General features: G+C 32.3%; 1 protein-coding gene across 13 annotated transcripts in view; it reads left to right on the forward strand.

Moving 5' to 3' along the window:
* LOC125031325 (ninjurin-2-like) overlaps positions 1-10,838 on the forward strand; it is an 18,395-nt gene extending 7,557 nt beyond the window's left edge. For all 13 annotated transcript variants that reach the window (XM_047622060.1, XM_047622028.1, XM_047622097.1 and 10 more), the window contains exons 4-5: positions 4,753-4,941; positions 6,354-10,838. In XM_047622060.1, the coding sequence (XP_047478016.1) occupies positions 4,753-4,941; positions 6,354-6,575 (411 nt within the window). In that variant the 3' untranslated portion in view covers positions 6,576-10,838. The remainder of the gene's footprint in view (positions 1-4,752; positions 4,942-6,353) is intronic.
* The last annotated feature ends 1,662 nt before the right edge of the window (positions 10,839-12,500 follow it).

The raw sequence follows: 12,500 nt of genomic DNA on the forward strand, positions 1-12,500 counted from the left end.
TATATCTTTTCCCTTGGTACATTATTATCACATTTGAGGCTTAAGCAGGATGAAATTTGTTATTTATTAAATATGATATATATATAAATATATATATATATATATAAATATATATATATATAAATATATATATATTTATATATATACATATATAATTTGTTTTATATATACATTATATATTATTATTATTATTATATATATATATATATATATATATATATATAAATCAGCTTAAGCCCCATTTACCAAAGTACTAAGCCACTGCAGCATTTTGCTTGAATAGGGCTGACTGCCAGTACTCACTATTCACCCACAAAATAATACCCCAGGGATAATTTTTTTTTGTACATGTAATACATTCTTCAATATTGTTATTTTGGCATCTTGAATGATTTTTTGACATCCATTTATGTGTGCATGTTTCTACTAGCTGTTCATTTTTATTTTCATACAGCTGAATTTATCATACATACTTATTAGGTCACTTATCTTTAGCTTTAGCTTTATTGATTTATTAATTATTATTTCTTCTTCTTCTTTTTCTTCTTCTTCCCAGATGCAGGATTTATACCATTGAAATTACATACATTACAGAACTTGTTGTTTTTTCCAAAATGTTTAGCTCATAAGTGTACTGATCTTTAACCATAATTTGTAAAATAGTCTTCATGGTTAACATCCTCCTCCATAAGAATATTCATACTGAATTTTCCTACTGTCCAATGACGTTGTCTATATTACTATGATTATCCTGTCATGTTCTTGATATGTGTGTTGTAATGGATATTAGGGAATCCCTTTCAAAAAGGAAATGTCTTTCAAAAACATCCTTCCATAATTAGGCGTTTGTTCAGTCATATTGAATTTAAATGTTACCAATTTACAGTTTTAACCAATAATGGTGAAATACTTTCCTTGATTTTTTCCTCTTTTTTTTCTTGTCTTTTCATTCTTTTTTCTTTATTTATTATTTATTTACTTTATATATTTTATTTTTGATAACAATCATCCAATGGTATTTACAAGCAGGTTTGGAAGTCTTTGATCTTCCCCCATTAAAAGAGTATTTATTTCATCATAATCTTTATAGTCTTTTTTGTACTATTTATTTTTTATTTTTTAGGGGGGGTGGCTGTTATCTAAAATATATACGAAAATACGGCAATAATATGAAGGTTAATAAGATAGTTGAAAAAATCTCCAGAGGCCCAGGAACTTACATCCAGCATTTTCATGAAATGTACATTAAACCAAATTAATTATATCTGTATACATGTAACATATATAAAAACAATTGTTATAATTTCAGGAAAAAGGAAATAAATTATTATGCACTTTATATGTAATTGGTATCAGGAATATGTTGCTCAAAAACAGTAATTATCCCAGTGCCGACAGGCATGGCATGTATGTACATGCCATGCCCACTGTGAGCTTACTTACTTAATTGTTTTTAAACATAGATGGCTGCACTTGTCACCAATGAGCCAATTATGAGTACTGCCTGTCTCAGCCATTTACCCTTTTCCTTGATTTACAAAAATCTTTTACGTTATCTTACTTTGCTGTTACTAATGTTTATAACATTATAGTGATATAATGTCTATAATAAAAATAACACCATCGATATTCATAGCATTAGAAAAAATATGTTTTTCCTGTCAATTCAAGGAAAGGTGAAATTAGGTAAGATCACAAGGTCTACTAATTAATTCCTTTGTGGCTAAGCACTAGCAGAGCCATCTCTGTGCAGAAACATTTCACTTTTTTTAATGAGCAGAGCATTTTCCCTATTTTTTATTCATTTTCCCCAGCCGCATGTGGTTAACACTGATTCAATGTCATTATCTAAAGACATTCTCATGTATTTAAAATGCAGCTTAACCCCTTGCCGACAGGTACGATGGGTAGACACGTGCTATCCCCACTGTGAGTACTTGTTTGATTGTTTTTACACATAGATGGCTACACTTGTACTAAGTCACCAATGAGCCAGTTACGAGTACTGCCTGTCTCGCCCGTTCACCCTTTTCTTTGATTTACGAAATATTTTACATTATCTTATTTTGTTGTTACTAATATTAAAAACATTATAATAGTTATAATGTTTATAATAAAAATAACACCATCGATATTCATAGCACTAGTAAAAAATACGTTTTTCCCGCCAATTCAAATCAGGTACAGTCACAAGGTCTACTAATTGACTCCTTTGTGGCTAAGCACTAGCAGAGCCATCTATGGGCAGACATTTCACAAAAAAATATAGAAAATAGGCACAGCATTTTCCCCTTTTTTTTTTCTTCTTTTTTTTTTTATATTGTGACTTGTGCCAGGTAATCACACTGTCTACTGTCATTTTCTTTTGTAAATTTTGTTTGCACATAGATGGCTCCGAAAATGCTCAGCCACCAAGAGCCAGTTACGAAGCCTACATGTCCTCAGCTAATTTCCCCTTTCCTTGTGTTCTTTCTTTCCTTTTCTTTTCTTCTTCCTCTAATGCTGTTAATATCAATATTGTTATTGTTGTTGACATTATGATTATTATGTCATTAACAGTATTAATAGAAAAATGACATTTTTAAAAATCTCTCAGAAAATTAATGCGGAGGGGTAGTCATTGACTGCTTGGCATTTTTGGATCAATCTATGTCTAAAGACAATTGGTAAACAGAGAGATATGGTGAACATTGCATGCATTCTGGCCATTCCAGCCCAATGGGTTAAAGCACCTTTAGAGTTATTTAGATAATAATCATTTACTCTTCTCTATGATCATAATTGAGTATAATCTTATTGTTTGATTTTAACCCAATGACGCCAGGGAAAATGAATAAAAAATGGGGAAAATGCTGTGTTAGTTTTTTATATTTTTTTGTGAAATGTCTCTACATATAGATGGCTCTGCCTTACCTGATTTCACCTTTCCTTGAATTGGCAGGAAAATGTATTTTTTACTAGTGGTATGAATATCATTGGTGTTATTTTTATTGTAAACATTATAATTACTATGTTATAAACATTAGTAATAGCAAAATAAGATAACGTAAAATATTTTTGTAAATAAAAGAAAAGGGTTAATGGGCGAGACAGGCAGTACTCGTAATTGGCTCATTGGTGATTTAGTGCAAGTGTAGCCCTATGTGTAAAAAAAATTAAACATGTAAATTCATAGTGGACATGGCATGGAGGTATGTGACATGCCCATCGGGAATGGGTTAATCATGCAATTTCTGGAATGTCTGTATCATTTTTTATTTATTTATTTTTTTTTTTTTCCCATTTTTCTTTTACTTATCTTTTCAGTAATTATTTAAGTTACCCAATGAATCTGGGAGCCTGCATGTGGCAAAAAATCTGGGCATTAGGTTTGTGGCTTATAGGCCCAGCCCACACAAACACTCAAGTCAAGGCTTCTTTCCTACCTTTTGCAATATTATTAGCTCTTTCTGTATAAGCATTTTTTGCTTTTCAGACATTTTCTAAGGCCTATATTTGTCATTTAAAAAGATGCGTTAACATGGTAATAGACTGTTTTCTTTGTATAAACTCCATCTCATGTGTAGGGAGTCGATAACTTTTTGTGATAACAATAAGTAAGATTTTGTTATTTGTGTCATTTTTTAAAACTTTCGTAATATTCAACTTTCTGTAGTACACCTTCTGCTGCTGGTCATGCAAGGTAGGAATCCTGAGCATGAATATAGTGCCAACCCTGAAGCCAGCAATCTTCCAGTCATGACTCATGGATTGTACATTCCACACTCATTTACCAATGGAAATAGTGCAAGACTCACTTAAATGCCCACTCACTCACCTAAATGCCCACCAAGTCTAATCACCCTCCAAAAGCTTTGTGTGCTTGTAGCAAGTCATACCTGCCACCCCAGAATTCTCATGATGGCATATTCCTATCACCCAAGTTTTTTTTATAATGGCGTATTCCTATTACCCAATTTTTTATGATGGCATATATATATATATATATATATATATATATATATATATATATATATATATATATATATATATATATATATATATAAATAAATAAATAAATAAATAAATAAATATATATGTAAATAATTATAAATATATAAATATATAAATATAAATGGCATATTCCTATTTCCCAATTTTTTATGATGGCATATATATATATATATATATATATATATATATATATATATATATATATATATATATATATATATATATATATATATATATATGGCATATTCCTATTACCCAATTTTTTATGATGGCATATATATATATATATATACTAAAAGAAAAAAAAAAGGGGGGGGGGGATCAAAGAGAGGAGATACCTGGAGATGTCTTGTCTTTTTTTTTTTTTTTTTTTACTTTTTCTTTTCTTTTCTTTTTTCCTTTTTTCCCCTATCACCCATTTTTTTAAGCATGGCATTTTCACTTTGCCTTCAGCCAATTTTTTTCATTATGTGATCGTAAATTCATCTGGATTTTATATTTATAATGTAGTTGCTAATATCAGTCGCTTATGAAACTTTATAAATGTTGCTAATCTGTAGATCATAATCATATATTTTAGTTTTATAAATCTCAGTTTGGTTTCCTGGAATGTAAGAAAGAGCTGTAAATTGCAGATATAGTTGTTGTTTTTTTTATCAAAATATTGAAATATTCTGTGGATGAACATAGAGACTTTATTTAACAAATTTATTATCATTCACACCTGATTTGTAAGGCCATAATCCTCTCCTTGACCAGGGAAGGAAACCAGTGGATGTGAACATGTATGCAACCAAGAAGACTGTTGCACAGGGCATGATGGACTTGGCACTACTCACAGCAAACGCCAATCAGCTGCGTTATGTACTGGAGGCAGGGGAGATTGGGAGAAAGGGTACCTACTACTACGTCAATATTGTCCTCATCTCATTGAGTATCATTTTCCAGGTGAGTCTTTCATTTGTACTGTAAATAATAGATTGTCTGACTCTACCAACCACTCCCCCATCAATGTCATAAATGTTGGTGTTTTGGACACCTTGCCAAGCACACTGCTTTTTCTATTCCCAACCTGTCCATAATCATTCAGTCATACTCATGTGCCTGCCGCTCCTCCTCACTCTACCCATGGAATCAGACAGTCTAAATGTTCCACTTCATCTTTTCCTACCATATCCTCTTCTACACCTATCTTTTCCTCTGCTCCTCAGATTCAAAATTCTCTAAACATTACCCCAAAAAACATGTCTATCCTTCATCCACTCTCTCCATCTCCCATTCCCTCTACACTAAAAGTGATTGCTAACTTCCATTCTCCTCCTCCGCATCTAATCAGTAACTCATTAACCCTCTATTTACTACTTTTTGCTACTATACTTTCCTAAAGTGCTATCTGAACTTTGGTGTCTTGCACATTTATTTGCTTTTTAAAATCAATCAATTATATCTCTTTATTAACCCCTTCCCAATGGGTCACGCCATGAGGCGTCAAAACAAACTGCTCGATCTGTGGCATGCATCTGTTTTCTTCACCTGTCATATTTAAGCTCACTCATAGCGTATAGATGATGTGGGGTTCGTGTCACACCATCTTGGACACAGCTCCAAGTGATAGGTTATTCACATCATTTTAAGCTGTTTTTTTTTTTTACAAAGGAACCCTCATGCTTACACTATATGCTTTGGGGCATTGCCTGAAGGAGAATGGGATGTGTAATGCTATTGGTTTGTATAATGGGTAAATTTTGGCACATAATTCATTCACCTGCCATGCATAGAAGATGCCAAAACATGGCACTTTCTTGTGCTGATGTGAACTTGTAACCTTCACTCTTGTTTATTAGATCTGTCTCTTTGTGGTAAACACTCACATTGTGTCTTGAAGTATGACACAAATATGGTAAGGACAAGCAGTGGGGCCAGCAGCTTTCTATGTCACTGCATACAATCTTGTACTTCATTAAAATAAGATTTCTGAAAATGCCCAGTAACCCATGCAAACTACCCAGAGCGGAGGCCAAATGAACCCCATATTCTCCCGGTAGCAATGGGTGAAAGCACTTTAGAGTTCATTATTCATTAACTATAAATGAGTGGGGTATATAAATGTTCAAGTTCATTAGCATTAGATTGACAAGATTAAGGGACTTTCCAAGCAAATGAAGAAGTAAAGAAATACAACTCAAGAATTTGTAATTTCTCTGAACTATGATTATTATCAGATAATTTTTTCATATATTTGCTGGTATGGCATATGAATTTGATGATTAAGCAGTTGAAAGAAGTTGAATATCTTGTGACTGTTTAAGAATATATGTTAATTTAACAGTCATAAAACTTTTGTCATTTTTTTGTTTCAGGTGATGATTGGCATAACACTGATATTCATCGGACGCTATAACGTGAGGGATGAGGCCCATGCCCATAAAGCAGACAAGCTCAACAACTGGGTTGTTCTTGGTGTGTTCCTCATTACCACTGTCAATGTTTTTATTTCCTCTTTTGCAATAGAGCCACTAGAAGGAGTTGACCCAGTCTTGCTGCGAACCATATCAGCTGAAAAAACTGTTGAAGGACTTTAAAGTGGGCCTATCCATGTAGCAGTGCATGTGATTTTTATTGGGTAAGGATGCTTTTTCCCCAGGCTGAAATCTCATTGAATTATGTTCTCAGATGGACCATTTACGATGACAAAGTTCAGGTTTATCTGATGGGAGGTAACTGCTTACAGATTTTATTTTTCTAGAAGAAAATAGTTCACTATTTGAAAGTTTTGCATATACTACTATGCAGTTATTTTGCACCTACTTATGCACATGCAAATATGTATACACATTTTTCTGCAGAAGGGACAAAACATAATATTATACCATTTTGAACAAAGTTTACACATGCATTTTTATCGTTAACATAACCCTTTATATAACAGTCTTAAGAAATGGCAGACTGAGGTAGACAGTCAAAATGTAGGCCAAGGTTGTTGTTTTTTTCTGTGCAAGAGGAAACATCAGTGAAAAACGGTCTACAAAGTAAAATCTACCAATGTCCTCTGAGTGCCATCTGCTTTTTGTGTGTTATGGTTCTGCCTCCACTGAACACTGATAGTTGGTGTGACTACAGGCTAGACTTTGTTTTCAAACTCCTATAAGACTTATCAATTCTTGTATGACATTTTTGTACACACGTTTTGACTGTAGTCAAGCATTTTGGTGTGGGAACAAATATTATAGATAAGGGGTTAAAAACACTTGTATGCCTTTACTCAGAAACAGAGAACTGTTTCATTTTTGAGATGTCAGCATTTTTGTTAAAAGTCAAAGTATTTTTTTTAAATATTTACACTGAATTTTATCTACGGTGAAAGAAAGAAAGAAAATTGATAAATATTCAAAATGGTTGCATTTTGTGTTGTAGATAAAAGAAAACAGAAAGGGATGACGATATATACTCTCATTTCTATGCTTTAATGCTTCAATTTGATATTTATATGGTTTTATAAAATAGTATCAGAGAAAACTTTCTTAAAGTTTAACTTATTGCAATACCTTCAATTTTCTTCTTCTTCTTTTTCTTCTTCCTGTTTTACTTTTTTGGGGGTAATACACACATTGTACCCTTCATTCAGAAACATAATCTCATAAATCTCATTCAACAGCTTGTTAATGTACATGTAGCGTTAAGGAAAGAGGGTATGAAATCTCAGTGTTTTTGGATAACCTTTTCAATATTATGTTTATTTACAAATACTAAGAGTATTTGCTTTGTGTTCGTTTTTAGTTTTAAAAATCCACAAGGAACTAAGTGTAGTTTTTGCAAGTTCTTTAGAACTATTTAACTGTGATTTTGAATTATAGGAAAATTTTAGGGATGGAGCAACTTACCTACATGAATGGAATATTTTAAGCATTAAGGTAGTTAGATACCAGAGATTGTGGTGTTTCAATTTTCATAACATTTTTAGCACCTGGATAGATGCTGACTGGGATCGCTGCCTATTTATAATATTTAAAGAGATCTGATGTCTTAATTGATTCCTTGGGAAAACAAGAGCCTATGGCTAGTCCCTGCTCAGCTTCTTCCAGAAATGGATAGTTAGTTTTTTATTATTAATAAACTCTCATCACAAATCTTTAATTTTTAATGTTAGAAGAGCATCAAATGTTCGTAGATAATTGTTTACCTACACTTTAATATATCCATGTAATTTGTCATGTATATTTTAACCTATGGGTCACCGTCCACTGTTGTGTTTTGTGAATTTTATTTCACACAGATGGCTCCACAAGTCTTTTTTTCTGATGCCATCAATATTGATACTGTTATTATTATCACTGACATTAATATTATTATATTATTAAAATGTTACTAACAATAAAAAAAATTAATCTTTCCAAAAATCATGAGAAATAGAGACTAAGTAACTGTCTCCATGTTAACTAAGAACTTGTGGAACCATTTTTGTGTAAACACAATTAATTAATCATGTGCACCATGTCATCTGTGACCAGTGGGTTAATATTATATTGTCATGAAAGTGCTTTGTATTTTATATGATGTAAAAGAAGAAAAAATAGACATGATGGAAGTAATATCATACATATGTGCATGTTATACTTATTGTATTTCATGCACACATATGGTATATGATACTCTACTTTGTAGGGACAGTAATGAGAAGCTTCCATGTAAAAATAATGTAAATCATTTATGAAGATTTATAATGTTGGTAAAACAAAATCCAAGATTGTGCCATTTATTTTTTTTATTTTTTTTTTTTTTTTTTTTGGGGGGGGGGGATTGTTTTTTGCATACGGTCAACTTATTATATAAATATATATTGATTACATATGCCACATTTTCAGTAAGGATGTTTCAGTACAGGTCAAGCATCAAGTTAATCCTTCACATAATTTAGGATGTTTAATATTTGTGCAATATTGAAGCAGGCCAAAATACCAGCTCACATTTATGATTCATATGCTCATATATGTATCTTGACTTGAATTTCTTCTTATGCAACAGTGTCCGTCCTAATATAGAAACAACTTGCTCAGAAACAACTTATTATGATAAACACAAGGATTTTAGATAAGCAGTAAAGACTAATATAGCTTGCCAGGATAATTTCACAAATATCCTGCAGCTTTGCCATATTTTTATTTTCATCTGTTTTATTTTCATAAAGTATAATCACAACTCCAAACTAGATTCTGGTATTACTTCACAAACAAGCTGATAATGCCCTTGAAACTAATTATCTCGGATACATTAAACTTTATTGAGGCTTATTTGGTGCTGCCTTTGTTGAGGATGTAATCAGGGCCTGTAGTTTCAATTTCTTAAACAGAAATAGTTATGATCAAAACAAATGAGAATGTACAAATATATTTCATATACTTGATAGAACTAGTTTTACTTCACATAATAATGATAGTAGTAATATCAGATTTTTCATAGAAGTAATACTGTATTTCATTTATAGCAACAGTAAACATAGTAAAAAGTGGGAGATCTAGATACAGTAGTATACAAGTGCCTTATCAGGACAAGCAGTAAAATCCATTCGCTGAAGTCAAGTAAACAAAAAGAGCCTGTAATGAGCTGAACATTGCATCCTTCCCAGACAGTGTGAGGTTTATTTTTAGCTTGCTTACTTTCTGAAGAGTGTCTTTCAAGATGAAAAGAAATGATGATAATATTATTGTATTTGTGTATTGTTATTATTTCTTTATTTTGTTTGTTAATGTATTAAAAGTCTTCCTTTTGATATTATATATGTAAATTTAGAATCTCTATATATCAGTTATTAAGTTTTGTGTTTAGGTAAGTATTTATTATTGCATTCACTCACTTCTCCTTGTTATTTTTCTTTCTATCTCACCATCTTTCTCTCCCACCCAACATGTATACATATATACACATATATCAGTATGCAGATACACCTACATTCTTACCTTTATACATACATTTAAAATTGTATTACATGCACATAAACAGAAATTCTTAACTGCCCACCTGCCCATTTATTTATATCCTACCCACCTATACATCCACCCCATTAATTAACGTCCCCTTTCCTACCCACCTATCTAACTATTTATCAATGTGTCTGTTTCCAGGCAACTTATCTGCATACCAATACATCCACCCACTTAATCACTTGTCTACTCATCAACCACACTGCCTGCCAACCACTTACTTTCCTACTCTCCCATTTGCTTACGGTCTGACTCCCTACCTATCAACCTACCCACCCACTAACTTACCTTCCCACCTACATGCATGCTTACATATATGTATAAATGCATACAAATATCCATACTTATACATACAAATATACAGACATACATACATGCCCACCCAAACCTATCTACTTAATGACTATTTCCAATCCCACCCACCCAACTATGTACCTATCTACTTATTGAACTCTGTGTGTATCTACATACTCACCTACGTACCTATGTTGCTACCCATCCCTTTTTCCCTCTTCTTTTGAATCCAACTCTCTTTTCGTGTCCTTCTCCATCAACACACATTTTGCCTATTCCTCATGATGGAGATCATGCTAATTTCTTGTCTCTGATTGTATGAAAAAAAATTCTAATGCTATTTATTTTGTGCTCCAGTGCTATGTGTATGTTTCATTGTTGTTTTATCAAAATTGTATTTATTTGTTGTATTCTCATATAACTTTATATGTATACTAATCATTATACAATTATAATACTGTTTAGAGATCTGTTTTAAATTACATGTTCTTGCAGTCTCCAGTGTAAAATTAAGGTTTTATATTGTTGCACTACATGGATTTACAACAGCAATAAAATGCTCTCTTTTCTTGATATATGATTTTATATTCTTAAATATATTAACTTGACAAAATGTAGACAGTAAGTATTGGAAAGTGCAGAAAAAGTATCATGCAAAAATAATTTTAAAACTCAAGGAGGTCCTTTACAATAAAGCTACTTCACTCAGTATCTGATGCACAGTTGGCTGCAGATATTGTTATATGTACTAGTGAGCATAGGGAGAAGGTGACTGCAATTCAAAGAAATTAATTGTTTGGATTAGAAGATACACTGAGTATATAATATTGACAATGCTATGACCCTAGAAAGTATACAAAGGAGACATCCTGAGGTACTTCTGCTTGATCTAAACGAGATTCATTATGGAAATGAAAATGGAGATTAAAAACAGATCTTCTTTACCTTATGATTAAGTCGAGACCAGAGAGTAAGATATTTTTTATTTTGTTTTGTTTTCCCTTGGCAAGCTAAGATTAAGTAGTCCTGCAAAGTTACTGCACCAACAACCAAGCTTAACCAAGCTTATGTATTTAGAAAACCACAGAATTTCCAGATAAAAAAGTTTATATAAAAAATAAATATGGTACACAACAATGTCATTCACATAAGCTACAGAATGTTGATATTAAGTGAAAATGCAATAGTGCTTTGCTGGTAATCAACAGGGAATACAGTTGTAAGAAACTGTTTTAGGTGCTTATGTATATGGTTAAATTGAGGGAGATAAAAAAAAAAATAGTAAACAATAATAGGAATGGAGTAGTTTTAGAGGCAAGTTAAATCTGAAGCAAAGGAAAAATGTGCGCAAAACTGAAATGAATAACAGCTTAATATTAACCAAACTTACCCCCCCAACCCCTTGCTCATTGTTGCTGTGAGGGGGCTTCGGAGGTGGATAATGAGGCCCAATGTAGAGGATCACCCCTACCTTGGACCTCAGCCCTCGCCGCAACTAACTTTGCATGGTCTTTTCTTCTCCTCCTTTCCTTTTCCCTCTCTTCTTCATACCTTCTGTCCACTTATCCTAATCGTGTACTCCTTTTTATCCTTTTCTCCATAGTACTCTTTCATAATGCTGTGTGACCTCCAGAAAAAAAGACTTTTTATCTAGGGGCTTAGTCCCCACGTCCCACCCTAACGCTATATTTTGAATACTCCATCAAAGACCATAGATGTTGTTGTGGCAGAGCATTTTCAATAAATAAATAAAATTAACAAAACATAAGAGAGGCATTTACTAAATTTCCATTAAACTGATAAGTGCTACCGTGAAATATTTTACACTATCTTACCGAGATATTTTTTAATGAAAATTAATGATAGTAAGATTAAAATCTAGATCAATGTGGGTGATAATTACTGTAAAGCAAATTATTTTTACTCCTACAAAAACATTTATAGTACAAGGTTAGACACTTCTATGATGATGTTTCTCAAACGAAGTTGGATCCTGATGCTGTTCATATATTTTTTTCCCCTATTCATGCTTCTCCTGTATATCATCACAGTTCACTTGACTCCAAAATTTAATATATTTTCGTATAATGACATATGTGTCCTTACAGCTGACACACACATCAAGGAAAATCATATACTGGCTGATGATTTGGCTGAAACCCTTCCTATATTCACAGGTATCTTATTGTCGCTGCTTCCAAACTGTATAGTGATATTAACGCCACATAATTTCAT

Source organism: Penaeus chinensis, chromosome 2 (assembly GCF_019202785.1).
Source record: "Penaeus chinensis breed Huanghai No. 1 chromosome 2, ASM1920278v2, whole genome shotgun sequence".
Taxonomy (NCBI): domain Eukaryota; kingdom Metazoa; phylum Arthropoda; class Malacostraca; order Decapoda; family Penaeidae; genus Penaeus; species Penaeus chinensis.